The following is a 13711-nucleotide window of genomic DNA, read 5'->3' on the forward strand; positions in this document are numbered from 1 at the left end:
TCCATTAATAGATGTGAGCAAGTTCTTATGAAATTCTCCGTTTTCAGCCTGTTAAATGTGAGCATTTCGTGGTTTCTCTCCTGATAGAAAACTGAATATTTTGGGGTTGTGGACCAAAGAAGACATTCGTGATCTTGTGCTTTAGGGAATACAGACATTTTTCACCATTTTCAAACAGCTAATTGAGAATTTAATCAATAATAAAACCTGATTGTGAATTGCAGGCCTGTATTAAGTCGTTTTAGTTTTGATGTTTTGAGTTTTTTTTTTTTTAGAATTTTGTCGAATTTCCACCTCGTGATTGGACCCTAAACTCTTCCATAAGTGGCTCAGAAACAACCCATATCAGAATTAATGTGATTTTTATGCCATTTTTGTCAAGAATAATCATTTGTATTATTGCTCGTGTTACGTTTTTTCTCCACACACGAGGGATTCATGTTTGAAACATGTTTATTTTTCACTTTGTGACAGATTTTGATGACTGAAAAAGAAGACTGACACTTGGGTGGTTCACGGTAAATATATTCCTGATAAGAATCACAGGTTTCCATGAGATTCTAGGGGAAATGAATCATTTTTGACCCACTTATGGAAGCTTGGGGTAATAATACAAAATGTTAGAACTTCCTAAAAAGCATAAAAGATAACTTAGAAATTAAAAATGTGTTTTCTGAGGAGTACCTGGAATATGAAATGCTAAAAGCTTTTCATTTCAAATATATTGACCCTCTTATGCTTCCAAGTGTTACTGCTCTCCTCCACAAACCTGCCGCATCTTGTCAACACCTGCATGAATTTTCAGACTTCTGCACTTAAACTTATGGGAACTGATTCCTTTTTGACTTTGTGGTGACTCCAGCTTCTCAGAAATGAGCCTCAGAGGCCAAACGCTGATGCCGTCCAGCTGTGCAGAAACAGGAAGTTCAGACGCAGCCAAAGCAGCCTTGTTGAAAAGAGGAAACGATCGGCTCCAGCCCTGATTTACCCCCCAGCAGAAAGACACATGAAGCCCTTTGACCTTTCAGGCTGGGAGCGCTTGATGTGCACCGCAGGTCGTCCTGGGGTGGAAAGTAAACAGAAAGGTGGAGACAAACAAGCGCATCCAACAGCACCACACAGGAAACAGACGATGTTTGATAAGAACAACGCAGGAAATGAACCTCACCTGAAAATAACGTGGACTAAATTAGTGATTATTTTATTGCTTTGCAAACACATCTTCCAGCTTTATGAGCACATTAAAGGTAGGGAGTCATGTCTGTTTTAACTTACCGTGATTTTAATTGCATGTAAATGAAGCTTTGGTTGTGATTCTTTAGTGTTTGTTGTGTTAAGTTGCTCTGAAAAGGTGCTTCGAAATGGTTGTGATGGAAAGTTTGACTGGAAAGTTTCGAAAGTCTCGGTTCAAAATCACATATTTGTAGATCTTACATTTTATCTATATAAGATTATAATAAGTTTAATTTATAATGCACTTTACATTTGAAACCAAATCTCAAAGTGCTACAGATAAAAACATCAAGAATAAAAATACAGCAGATTAAGAAAACACTTTTAAAACATAAAAGTCTTCAACTGTTTTTAAAATTATCTACAAATACACAAAAAATAAGATGTTTTTATCAGGAAAATATTAGCTATATATGTGTGTGTGTGTGATCACTTTAGATATTTTTAGGAGTTTTTTAAATATTTTTATTCAGTTTTTAAAAAAAAATATTTACAATTTAATTTTTTTTATTTCTTGCCAAATTAGTTTGTTTTGTCAAATAAACCTTTTGAAATTTTCTTCCTGAAGATTTGCAAATTTTCTATAAATTTGGTGAATTCTTTTGCTGAAAATTTGCATTTTTTTCAGACAAGGGAACAACATTTTTAGTGCCCGTAAATGAGGACAACAGGAGCGTTAATCTGATCTCTGCTGTGGAGGATAAATGCATGTTCTCCTTGTTCGGTTGAGCTGCCACCAGGTGGCGCTCAGTGTGCATTAAAGCGCAGCAGCAGCTCCAGACACACAAAAATAATGAGGAAGGAAACATTCTGTGCAATTCAACTCACAGGAAAGGCATTTTTCACATCAAATACGGTTAAAACAAAGCTGCTGGTTAAGTAAAACACAATAATGGTGAAATTAAGCATAAAGTGATGACATAAGAGCTGGAGTAAAGCATCCAGGAACATTTATCTCCACGTGAGGCTTCAGTGAAGCTCAGAAACACAATAAATCCTCAGATTCTCCTTCCTTTTCTTCTGGGAGGTGAAACTGAGGAAGCTTTTAGTGCTTCAGTGTTTGCTTTCAACATGAGGATGGAGGCGTGCTGCTCCTCTGCTCTCCGGCAGGGGGACACGGAGGATGGAGCTGGTGATGTCAGATGTCATTAGCATATTTCTGACTATATGTAGCGCTTGCGCAAAGACGCGCCACTACTGCTGCACCGCGCTGACCAGAGAACCTCCAGCCTTCAGCCAACAGCGGTGAGTCCTGCTTCAACAAAGACTTTCCCCCTTTTTTTTCCAACCATTGTCTGCATCTTGAAGCGAGTCAAACAGCCAGAGTAGTGATGTTTGGAGGGAGAAAGACAGAAGATGCGCGGCACAGAAAAGCGCTCAACAAACAGATGATCATGTGATTTATTTATTTTTTGGTATTATTAATTAATGTTCCCTAAAAGCTGCGATCTTGCTGATGTGACAACAAGGAGCAGGCGTGTGAGCTGCGTCTTTGTCTGAAGCAGCCTCCTTTGTTGCTCTGTGTGTGTGTGTGTGTGTGTGTGTTGGACCCACGCGTTATTAAAATGATGTCAACGGCGGGTTTTGGCTGTGAGGTCTCGCCCGGCGCTGCGTAATCGTCGTATTTTTTGGGATTAAAGTGGACTTTAGGGGCAGGATGAGTGAGCGGAATCTGGGCGGTGGTTCCTTGAGATTGCGCCCCAAGGGGAGAAGTACGTGACAAGTGAATTTGCGGATGTTGCACAGCTTCTTTGTGGACGCTCAGATATCAGCATTTAAACTCCAGAATCTGGTTTTTCTATGCGTAATTTAGCACAAAAGCAAGCAATCGTGCGTTTTTTTTTCTTTCCTGATTTATTTTTTTCTCTCGCCTTTGCGCAGCATGGGAACTCCTATTGTTATGTAAATGTCGCCTTGGACTGGCTTCATTGTCTGTCCCCCTCCTCCGTGTGTGAAACATCCCGGGCTGTGAGTGGGGACTGACGGATGGATGGATGGCTGGCTGATGAGGCTGGGTTGAGCCGCAGGCGAACAAAAGAACGCACATTAGAGAGGAAAGTCGTCTGCGGTTGCGCATGTAGTTAAACTGCACAAATGGTTTTTGGTGGCCGAGATTTAGGCAACGCCCTCCCACTGATAGAACACATGATGTGGTGGTTTCTGCTCTTTTTACACCCACATCAGCATCCTAATGTGTGTTTTTATTCCAGTCACTACTCTGAGCTGTTTCCTGCAGAAGTTTGCAGACGTTTATGAGCTGTCCCTTCATAAATACTCCATTTTTTTTAATCTGCTCCCTGTGTGACATTCTGCTCATTTTCTTCCCCACAGACTAACTGCAACAATGAGCGACAAGCCCGACGTCTCAGAAGTGACCAGCTTCGACAAGTCCAAGCTGAAGAAGACAGAGACGCAGGAGAAGAATCCCCTGCCTTCAAAGGAAAGTAAGTCTCCGTTTCTTTCTTTCCGTCTGTCTTCGCCTGCACTTGTGAAGATGTGCAAATCTCACACCTCTGTCTTCTCCTGTCTCCTCGCAGCCATCGAACAGGAGAAGGCGGCGACGTCGTGAAGCCCCCTCCCTCCCGTCATGCACTGTACACCCCCCCCCCCCCCTTCCTCCTGCATTGCCTTGTTTTCAGTCACTTCTTTTAGCTGTATAACTTTGTAACCGAAATTACGAAACAACAGTAACCTGAAGCTGCACAGCCTGTGGACGGATGATGCCTCCGTCATCGGCCTCGTCCCCTCGGGGAACATCACCGTCTGCGTGGAGAGGAGGAAGGTTCAGCTTGAGAGGTGGAGGAGGAAGCTGCAGATTGGTCTGACCACGGGGAGGCCTGAGGGAGGGGCGTGGCCTGCGTCCCAGGAAGCTTATCACCGTCTCACCAAAAAAAAAATAAACAAACCACCCGACTTCTTGTGTGGCTGCTTTTGCGCCAAAGCTGAGGCGTCAAGCTTGTTTTTGTTATTATTGTTTTCTCGTCTTCTAATTTTCGGAACATGCACAACTTTGTTTGTACGCTAGCCAAAATGTAAATGCCCCAAAAATCTGTCATCTGTCAGTGTTGTTTTGTTTTTGTTTTTTTTCTTTTGTATGTACACAGGGATAGCAAAAAAAAAAAGTGTAACGGATTCCATCTAGATCCGGTAGATGCTCAAACGGACCTGAAATTGTAACGTGCTTTGGCCCTTGTTTTGTCGGAGTGATTCGGGGAAAGCTTTTGTGTTGCAATCTGTCTCTGAATTGGATCGGGGGGGAATGAACCATTCTGGCGACTGATTCCATGTGTTCGCTTTCGATTGTAGATCAGAAATTCTTTTTGTAAATTCCCAGCGGTCATGTTACTCTGCCACAAACTATTACCAGAAATGGAAAACCGTGAAATGTTGTAATAAAAAAAGAATTTGTTACTAAAGTTGTGCACTGCAGAGTTCTTCCTCCACATTTCATCACACTTCTTTTTTTCCAGAGTTCTTAACGTAACCCACTTTTCACATCATCTCAGCCGCCAAACGAGCCTTTAGCTTTACTTAACGGATGAAGCTGTGCGCTATTGAAAGGCTTAAACGTCCCCACTGGGAGGCCTTGCAGGGATTTAGCAGCACAGGAGATGCATGTGTGGAGGGAGGAGAAGAGAAATGAAAGTTTCTCGACCACCTGGCAGGATTCTCGTGAAGGGCATCATGATTATTGCAGGGGAAAAAAATCCAGGAAGTAGCCGACTCTTTGCACCAAGCTAAAAATGCAATACAGCCCAGACGCACGACACTGGATGTGTGTCAGCAGAGAACAAAGGTGTATCTGTGGCATCCATCAGCTGTGAGCTTATGGGACAGCGTGAACTGACCCAGAGAACAGGGTGGAGCCTCAGTGGGAGATTTGCTCAACCCTTGGCCCTAAACTGTTGTGTCCCAAATTAGCCACCGCCTACAGAGCCTTAATGTCATCAGCATGGCATCGCTGACACTTCCTGTAGACAGCATGCATCTGCTGCACCTGAACGCAGCTTGCCTGTGGGAGCTTTAACTCCGGTTTAGTCAGCATGATCCATATTTATCGACTAACATGTTGGTTTAGGTGCAGCTCGGCGTGTTTGCAGAAGTGTGTCTCCGGTCTGGTGAGGCTGATCTGAGGCCACCTCACCGTCCGCAGATCTGACATGTTGGTGTAAGTGGATTGGTGTTAAGTCAGTTGCTCTTAATAAGGCATTAATCTGCATCGGGGAGGAGGAGGGTGGATGTGGAGGTTAGTGGGCTGCAGTGGAGGCTCAGATGGGATTAACGCCTCCCCGCACCGCCGCTGGGCTCCGGGGGAAAGTGACGGAGGGTTGAAGGTGGGCGGAGACGGCGTCCAGGGAGGAAGAGGACGGTCAGATGTGTCAGCGCCGAGCTCGCTGGGATCCTACGGGTGTCCTGCCTGGTTACCGTGGCAACAGCTGCTGCTGAGTCACTCCCCGGGGTTGGGCGATCGGATGCTTGTAGTCCTCGTGGAGAGCTTTTCTCCTGCTGCTTTTGTCTCCACTCAAATCCAGAATGTGGCCATCTGATAGTGATTAACAGAGCGGCTGACTGATTAACGGTTGTGTCGTTGTTGCATTTGCACTTAATGGACAGACGCTGTTGATTGTGGTGTGTTTACGGTCACAATGGCAGCATAGCTCGAAGGACTGGTTGAGCAAAATCCTGGTGTGAAACAAGGCAGCATGTCTGAACTACAGTCTTTTAGATTTTTTGGCCTTTATTGTGGTGGACAGTGGAGAAAGAGACAGGAAACATGGGAGGAAAGTGGGGGATGAAATGCAAAAGTGCCCACAGTTTAAAGTGTTGTGTCAACGGTTTCTCAAATTCATACTCAGTTGAACATTTGGAGGTATCTCTTGTGGTGATGCTCCTTTACATGTTTAAAATCTGCTCTACAATAATTACTGAACTCAAGCTTCAGTTCAAATCGCAAAATCTCTCCGAAAACTTTTCCCCAAATCGCTTAGGCTGAGCACCGTAGTTGAGTTCCGACTGATATATTTCAGCTGCTGTTGGTTGAATCAGCATGAGATTTCCGTAAAAGGTTCTGAGATGTCGAATCCTATCGATGTTGGTGATCCAGAATTTTTCTGTTGTGCCGCCATGACTCTGATTTTAGACTGAATGCATGAATAAATAGCTTGATAGAATGGTCAGGTTGGCTAACAAACCTGAAGTGTGCTAGCTCATTAACAGACCTTGATAATGGAGCCTCTTCATCCTACATTGATCTCCATGCAGCTCCCATGCTGTTTCACCGAGGAGACCAGGGTAAGATACCTCCATCCATACTAACAGGCTTCCCCAGGTGGAGACTGGTGGAGACATATCCTGATCCTGTGTTCTTCGCCACCTCCACCTGAGCGACTCTGCTTCCAATGCTGATGGTGTTGATGTTGCACACAGAGGCTGGTGTGAAGTCCAGGCCTACCACCGGAAACCATTTCATTGTTGTGTGTCCATTGAAATGATCGTCTGTGTATCCTGATAAGTAAGTTAAAGTCAAAATAAGTCTTAAAAAAACAAAACAAAACAAAAAAAAACACAGGACATTAAAAATTATCGAGCAAAATTTAAAATGATATCATGCTAAATGTTCAGCTACATCGTCCAGCCATGATGCAAAATCAATGAGAAGACGTGTCTGACGCCATTTCATTTAGGACACAAAGGTACACCCATACCAAGATTATTTTCTACGCATCCCTGGACATATAGAACACAAACATGATGGAGTGGCTACATCCGCTGCTAGCTAGCTTGTAGCTAACATACAGCCTTGTAGGCCAATACTTTGAGGTTGATATTCGAGCTGCAACAATAAATCAAGTAGTTGTCAACAGTTAAATTAATGGACAACTATTTTGATACTCTACTAACCATTTTTAGCCGTTTTTAAGGAAATATAAGGTCTAAATTGTCTGATTTCAGCTTCTTGAATGTGAATATTTTCTGGTTTCTGTGACACTAATCTCATTATCTTTGGCTGTGACCAAAACAAATTCTTTTTGAGCTTTAGGAAATTTGAATTTTATACCATTTTTGACCCTTTATAGACCAAATAATGAACTGATTTATCAAGAAAGAATACTGCTTTCATCGGTGTCAAGAATCACAAGTGTTGAAGACGTCATTTTGCTTTCTGCACTTTTGCTTTCTTTGCATTAATGTGTTAATCACATTTTTTTTATGTAATTTTGGACATTTGGCAAATAGAAAAGTCCGTAAAGGAAGAACTGAGATAAAAAGAGATTTTAGCAGACTCTCCCATCTGCTGCTTTAAATGTCAGGATGCTAGCATGCTAAGCTAATGATAGTGCTAGTGTGACTCATGGATCCCAGCAAAGAAATGAAGACCGGCGCAGCTCATTCAGCTCATGCTCCTTTGTTAACGGTGTTATATATTATCTGCTTGGTTTTCCACTGAGTCAACTACCTGTCAGCGGCTGGTGGAGGCAAACAGCGGGTCTGCCGTGGATTTCCATGGCAACAACCCGCCCAGCAGCTCCGTCTGCACGTTAACACCTGACCGCCGTCATCGTAATGTCCGTCTGCCGCTGCACAGATACAAACAGAGGCGAGGACTAAACAGGAAGAGCATGTTTGTGTCTGTCCAGCCTGTGTGTGTGTGTGTGTGTGTGTGTGTGTGGTCTTTGTTGTGTGGCTATCTGTGCTGTCAACACACCAGCGATAATACACAACTTAGCAGCTTATTGTTCCTTTTCTGCTGTCGTGTGTAAGGTCAGCGAACCCTCCCCAGTGCGGTTTTCTTAATCAACGTATGGCAGCATGTGAGCTTATCTCACAGGATGTGACCTCAGAGGGTAATTTAACGCCACCGGGGGGACTCCCATGCCATCATATGGCGGAAACCAAAGCTGACTGGAATGTTTCAACTAAATGAGGACTAATCTGAGAGGTTTCTTGTTTTGCATTAGGACAGGCTTTCATTTCCATCCAGCACATCAGTGGCTGCAGAGTGTTTGATGCAGCAGCGCAGGCCTCAGAGCGCTTCCAGTCATGACCTCTTTGTGCAATGTGTTTATAGATAAGTGCTGCTCTGCGTCCGGTGTTCACAGGAAAGCAGGAACCAACTTTATATAGCACTTTTCTGAACAAAGACACAAAGTGCTTTGAAAGAAACAAACACTTTGCTGTCAGAACGATCAGTGGAAGCAGCGCAGAGCTCGCTGTGTTGTTGCATAAATGCTAATTACATCAGATCCTGCAGAATGGTAGAAGTCCGTTAAACAGTTTGAGTGAATTGCACCATCACTCTGATTCACAATGGCCGGTAGGAATCAGCTGCGATGAAGAGGCGGGCGTGGCTTTAGTCTGTCTATTATCCCAGACTGGCTCTATTAGTGTGGCCCCAGCTGGGCCCCCGATCGATGGTGTCTAAATGCTGTTGACGTCCACATTGCTTGTTAATGCATTAGCTGAAGCGTCGTGCAGAATCAATACGGCTGCACAGACAGCAGCTCAGCTCATCGCAGCAAACAGACTGACTGTGACTGGGGGAGGAAAATCGCCACTCTGAGGTGTGAACAAAAGAGGGAGTTGCAGCTCACATGCATGACGGCGTGCACGGATGCATGCGTGAGTCACCTTGATGCAGTCAGGAAGTGCAAACACAGAGGAGCTCTCAGCGGCTGCTCTCCTGCGGACTGATGCACAGCGACAGGCCTGGCATTTCCTGCGAGGCTGCGGCTGCCTCGCTGCAGATCTGGGCCATCGTCGTCCTCACTGAGGATGATGCTGCTGCTGCTGCAGACACCTGACACTTTTGGTTTCTCTTTTACAGAAGAGCACAGAGGAAATGCCTGCCTTTGATGTACGATACTGCAACTTTATCTGTGATTTGCAGTGTTTAAATACACACACGAGGTTTTTCCTTTTGTTTTTAAATGTTAAAATGTATCAGGAGCTGAAATATGATCACCGGGGGTGCATTCACTTCCTCCTGATCCTCAAAGAAATGTTTGTTTTACACATTTAGCTGTGAGGCATCACTGAAAGAACAAACTTCTCACATGCTGCTTCAGATAGACTGAAAGACGTGCAAACGTTCTGATCCAGAGCTAAAACAAACTAGAAACAAACCTAAAATCAATCAAATCTGAACGAGTTCCCATCAGATTCTCTCAGAATATGGAGCCATTTAATCATGCAAAGTTTTATCTTCATACTTTTCCGACATACAACACAAAAGGAGTCATGATAAAAAGATAAATGTGTAATGCGTAGGTGCATGCTTTAACTTGTTTCGACCAACCATCTATCCCATATGGGGATGGAACGCTTGGAATTCTACTAAAAATGCACTTTTTTTCAAAAAATCAGAAAACGGAAAACACATGCAGAGTATCAGTGCTTGTTTTTATGATTCTGGTTCTGTTGAAACTTGTTTTATCATTGGCTTCAGACTGTGACACCTGAAGTAGATGTAAAATTGATTTGGTTGGTTTTTAATAGAGCTGAAAATAGTTTTTCATCTCTGAAAGTTTAATGTTTTTCTCTGCTGTACTTGGAAATGTGGAAAAAGCAAATGCAAATTATGTCGTTAGAGAAATTCAGACCCAACTCTGTGTTCTCAGAAAATATTCATAGTATGAAGGTGAAACTTTAATGGCTTCATTAAATATGCTGAAGTTAAAAATTCATTTCTGGGTGACCCTCTTGGTGTAGAAGCTTTCAGATTTGACCCACCAGGGAGTTTTGTGTAACAAGAACACTTGATAAGAAACCAATTTTGGATTTTTTCTTTTGTTGCTAAACCTCTCCAAAGCCGAGCTCCTGGCTGGAATAATACTGATAATGAGTGTTAATTACTCTGCTGGTCCCAGGACAGATCTGCTTAATTACTGCCCCCTTTGTTAATAACAAGCTCTGTCATGTCCCTATTTGGGTTTTTATTATTCAGGAAGAGACCAACAAGCAGCGGCAAAGAGCAGAAGGTCAGAAAGTGAACCTTGTAACAGAGATCCTACTTTAGCGTTTGTATTTGAGTTTGACTTCTGACCTCTTCAGAGGCTTCACTGATGTCCTTCTGACATTTTCAGTGTTCAGGTGAAGCTTTTTCTGCAGCCGTTCAAGGAAGTTTCCGTCAAACTCTTTCTGAGGGTCTTGAGGTTTGTGGTGGTGGTTGAACTGCTCAGAAAGCCACACTCAAAGGAGGAGTCAAAAGACATTAGATGCACATTTCAAACTCCAACTGTGCTCCCTCTCCAACCGATCACATTTCTTGAAAGTAGAGCCTCTTCAGCTTCCGTCGCAGGTCTTCCAAAGGCGTGCTAGTCTGCGGACGCTTCAGCCTTTTGCCTCCATCTGCGACCACAGACTTGGGGACCAGCAAGGATTCAGGGTTGACTTCACAAGATGGGCTTCGTGTTCTACAAACAACCACAATAAGGTGTCTCCACCGCCTCCATGGACGTTGGGGTTCACACGGAGGCTGGTGGCTTATTTCTGGTAGTCACCTTGCTTCAACTGGCTGGAAAAAAACTTCTTAAACTTGATTGTATTTTTTCAAACCAGTGACTGTTTTCTTTGGTGGAGCTTATTGAAGGAATGCGAGAAGTTTTGGGCGGTGAGAAGTCAGTAAAAGTGATGATTCACAAAAAATAAAAAAAACTGGAAGAGCTGCTCTGCTGTATGATTTAAATCCACGGCAAAACTTGAAATTTCCAGTGTGGTAGGTTGCTGCTCAGAGGTTGGTGTTTCCCGTTGTGAAGACACAGATCCTGTAATCAGAGGAGGAAGCTCACTGAATGAAGTGTGGACGGCAGGTTTATACCCACAGTCAGCATCCAGTCAGTCAGATCAGGTGTGACAGACCAGATTTAACCTTAACTTCCACCCTGCTCACAAGATGCACATTTTTTTCTTTATTTAAAGGGGAACTTCAGTTTTTTTCAACCTGGGGTCTGTTTCCATATGTAATTTCATACATGTGAGTGATGGAGAAATGAATTTTCGACATAGCTCCAGTATTTAGCCAGGCAGGCAGCTTAGCAGCTCAGCTAGCAGCTCAGCTAGCGAAAAGTATGGGGCAGCTGGCCCCCCCGCGTCAAAGTCCGCCCTAACGTGCTTTTGCCCCACACTGACCGGCTCAGATAGTCTCAATGAGTGTCCCACAACATACTAGAGATGAGAAGTGAACGAAAACCTCCACATTACCTGGCGATCGCTCTTTGTTGTGGTCTGTATGCAAATCTCAGGAGGCTAGAAAGCAAATCTCATTCCGAAATCGCACAAGAGCGATCGCCAGGTAATGTGGAGGTTTTCGTTCACTTCTCATCTCTAGTATGTTGTGGGACACTCATTGAGACTATCTGAGCCGGTCAGTGTGGGGGAAAAAAAAGCACGTTAGGGCGGACTTTGATGCGGGGGGGCCAGCTGCCCCATACTTTTCGCTAGCCGAGCTGCTAGCTGAGCTGCTAAGCTGCCTGCCTGGCTAAATACTGGAGCTATGTCGAAAATTCATTTCTCCATCACTCACATGTATGAAATTACATATGGAAACTGACCCCAGGTTGAAAAAAACCGAAGTTCCCCTTTAATGTGTATCAAGGGAAGATCCCTCCTGTATCCTCATTATTATTTTCATTTCTGCATGTAAATTGATCTTTTTGTGCTTCTCATAGTTGCATTAAGGTCATTAAAGTGGTCAGTAGTCAAATGAAGCATTTTATTGTGATACATTGTTCAGCTATATTGCTTCACCATAATTGGCCCGTTTAGTGGGGTGGTTGTGCTTGTTGGATTTTTTTTGGAAAGTGACAGAAATGATCGGATGCCGACCCCCAAACCTCTCAGCTCTGAAAATAAATACTGCTGTTGATGTTTCTTTTACACTGGAGAACATATTTCCTTTCTTTCTCTCTTTGTGCCTGTTTCCTGACAGGATGTTGGAGCTGCTTTTCTGATTGGTCGGGCAACAGTATAGAGACCAGGAAGATACATAAGATTATTGAATAGAAATATATGGGGACTTCTGTTCTTTCTGTCTACTCCTGATATAAAACCAGGAGACATCCAGCCAATCATGTTGTTGCACTGACATTTTAAAAATGATCACATGTGTTGTAAATGTACACTTTTTAAACCTTATTTTAGGGAAAAATCACCAAACTGCGAAACGATTTTAAAGTTTTATTTGGTTCATTCTTCCAACAAATTGGGACATCACAGCTAAACAGTTTCTTGGCTGGGAGGTTTTGGAGTCAGAGGGTTAATTATTCACAGAGATAAATTCTTCAGGAGGCAGACAAATAGGCTATAGTAACAAAACAAGAAAAGCACTTAAAAAGAGCACAGTACTCAGTAGTTGTTGTTTGATTTCTGACGAATGAAATCGTTAAAAAAATGTATGGTCCGCAGTGGTGGATTTGTAGAAGGATCACAATCATGTGATCATCAGCAATCAGCTGACATAGTGTTCACTCACAGTTACAGTGACCCCGTTCCGCTATCTAGCAATGACCCAGAAATCTTGAACAAATCCGTGGATTCAGACTATAAGCCGCAACGCTGCCAAAATCTCATCATTTCATCCTTGTGTCATTTCTGACCTTCCCTGAAAATTTCATCCAATTCCATTACTCCATTTTTGAGTAATGATGCAAACAGACAGACAAAACAACGCCAATCATCACATAACTCCCCTGCGTTCCTTGGAGGAGTAATGATAATCAAAAAGATATAACCCTCATAAAACAAAACAGAAAACTGAGTCATAAATTGGAGACATCTGATGTATTGGTCAAGCAGCCCCACCCTGGTGTCTGATCCTATTAGCCTGAAATAGCTGCCCTCTAGGGAAGTTACTGTCATTTCTGCGTGAATCTGCAGAGACATTCCTGTGAACTATAATTAGCAACGTGCAGTAGATCCATGTAATGTCGATTCTGTGCACTGATTGGTCTCTTTCACTCGGTTAATGGTGGTTTCGTTATCTGGCGCTGGGTGCCGACAGGGTTTTTACTGATAGAGTGAACTCATGCTCTATCACGATGTGGTGGTCTCTGCTCTACGTATGTTTTCGCTCATAGATTCATGTGTACAAGTAAATAGTGAAAGCGATCAGATATGTGACTCATTGAGTGTTGGGAAACTAGTGAACGTTTGCAGGGACACACTTTCTACTCAGGCCTCAGCTTGCAGCGTGTCAATCCGACTGATTTACTGTGATGTTCTCTGTCAGGATCCTGATGCTGCAGCTCTGCGCATGCAGGTAAAAAGCCTAAGGACGTCTTTTCAGGCCACAGTGTTGCACGAACACCTGATTGATGATCGGTTTGGACGGTTTGGATCCGTCCCAACTTGAACTGTGGCAGACTGAATTAAACTGCACTTTTTCTGTAATTAAGAGAAGTTTCTGGGCTTCCGCCTCTTTTTTGCAGCTGACACATTGAACCGGCTGCTCAGTGGAGGTGCCAACGTTGGCCAGTTTGTC

At 43.4% G+C, this 13711-nt stretch overlaps 1 protein-coding gene across 1 annotated transcript; it reads left to right on the plus strand.

The window, feature by feature from the left end:
• Positions 1 to 2340: 2340 nt before the first annotated feature.
• On the plus strand, positions 2341 to 4649 carry LOC110963579 (thymosin beta-4). The gene is made up of 3 exons (XM_022212016.2): positions 2341 to 2478; positions 3565 to 3677; positions 3771 to 4649. Exons 1-3 carry the CDS (start codon positions 2357 to 2359, stop codon positions 3800 to 3802), a joined length of 267 nt encoding a protein of 88 aa, XP_022067708.2. The 5' UTR covers positions 2341 to 2356; the 3' UTR covers positions 3803 to 4649.
• Positions 4650 to 13711: the final 9062 nt, after the last annotated feature.

The sequence above is a fragment of the Acanthochromis polyacanthus genome, chromosome 22 (genome assembly GCF_021347895.1).
Source record: "Acanthochromis polyacanthus isolate Apoly-LR-REF ecotype Palm Island chromosome 22, KAUST_Apoly_ChrSc, whole genome shotgun sequence".
NCBI classification, from domain to species: Eukaryota; Metazoa; Chordata; class Actinopteri; family Pomacentridae; genus Acanthochromis; species Acanthochromis polyacanthus.

Excerpts from the sequence above, each read along its gene's own strand:
- LOC110963579 (XM_022212016.2), top strand. The coding sequence starts at position 2,357 with ATGGAGCTGGTGATGTCAGATGTCATTAGCATATTTCTGACTATATGT. Across the intron at positions 2,479-3,564 it reads CCAGCCTTCAGCCAACAGCG|ACTAACTGCAACAATGAGCG; the intron begins GTGAGTCCTGCT and ends TCTTCCCCACAG. Across the intron at positions 3,678-3,770 it reads TCCCCTGCCTTCAAAGGAAA|CCATCGAACAGGAGAAGGCG; the intron begins GTAAGTCTCCGT and ends GTCTCCTCGCAG.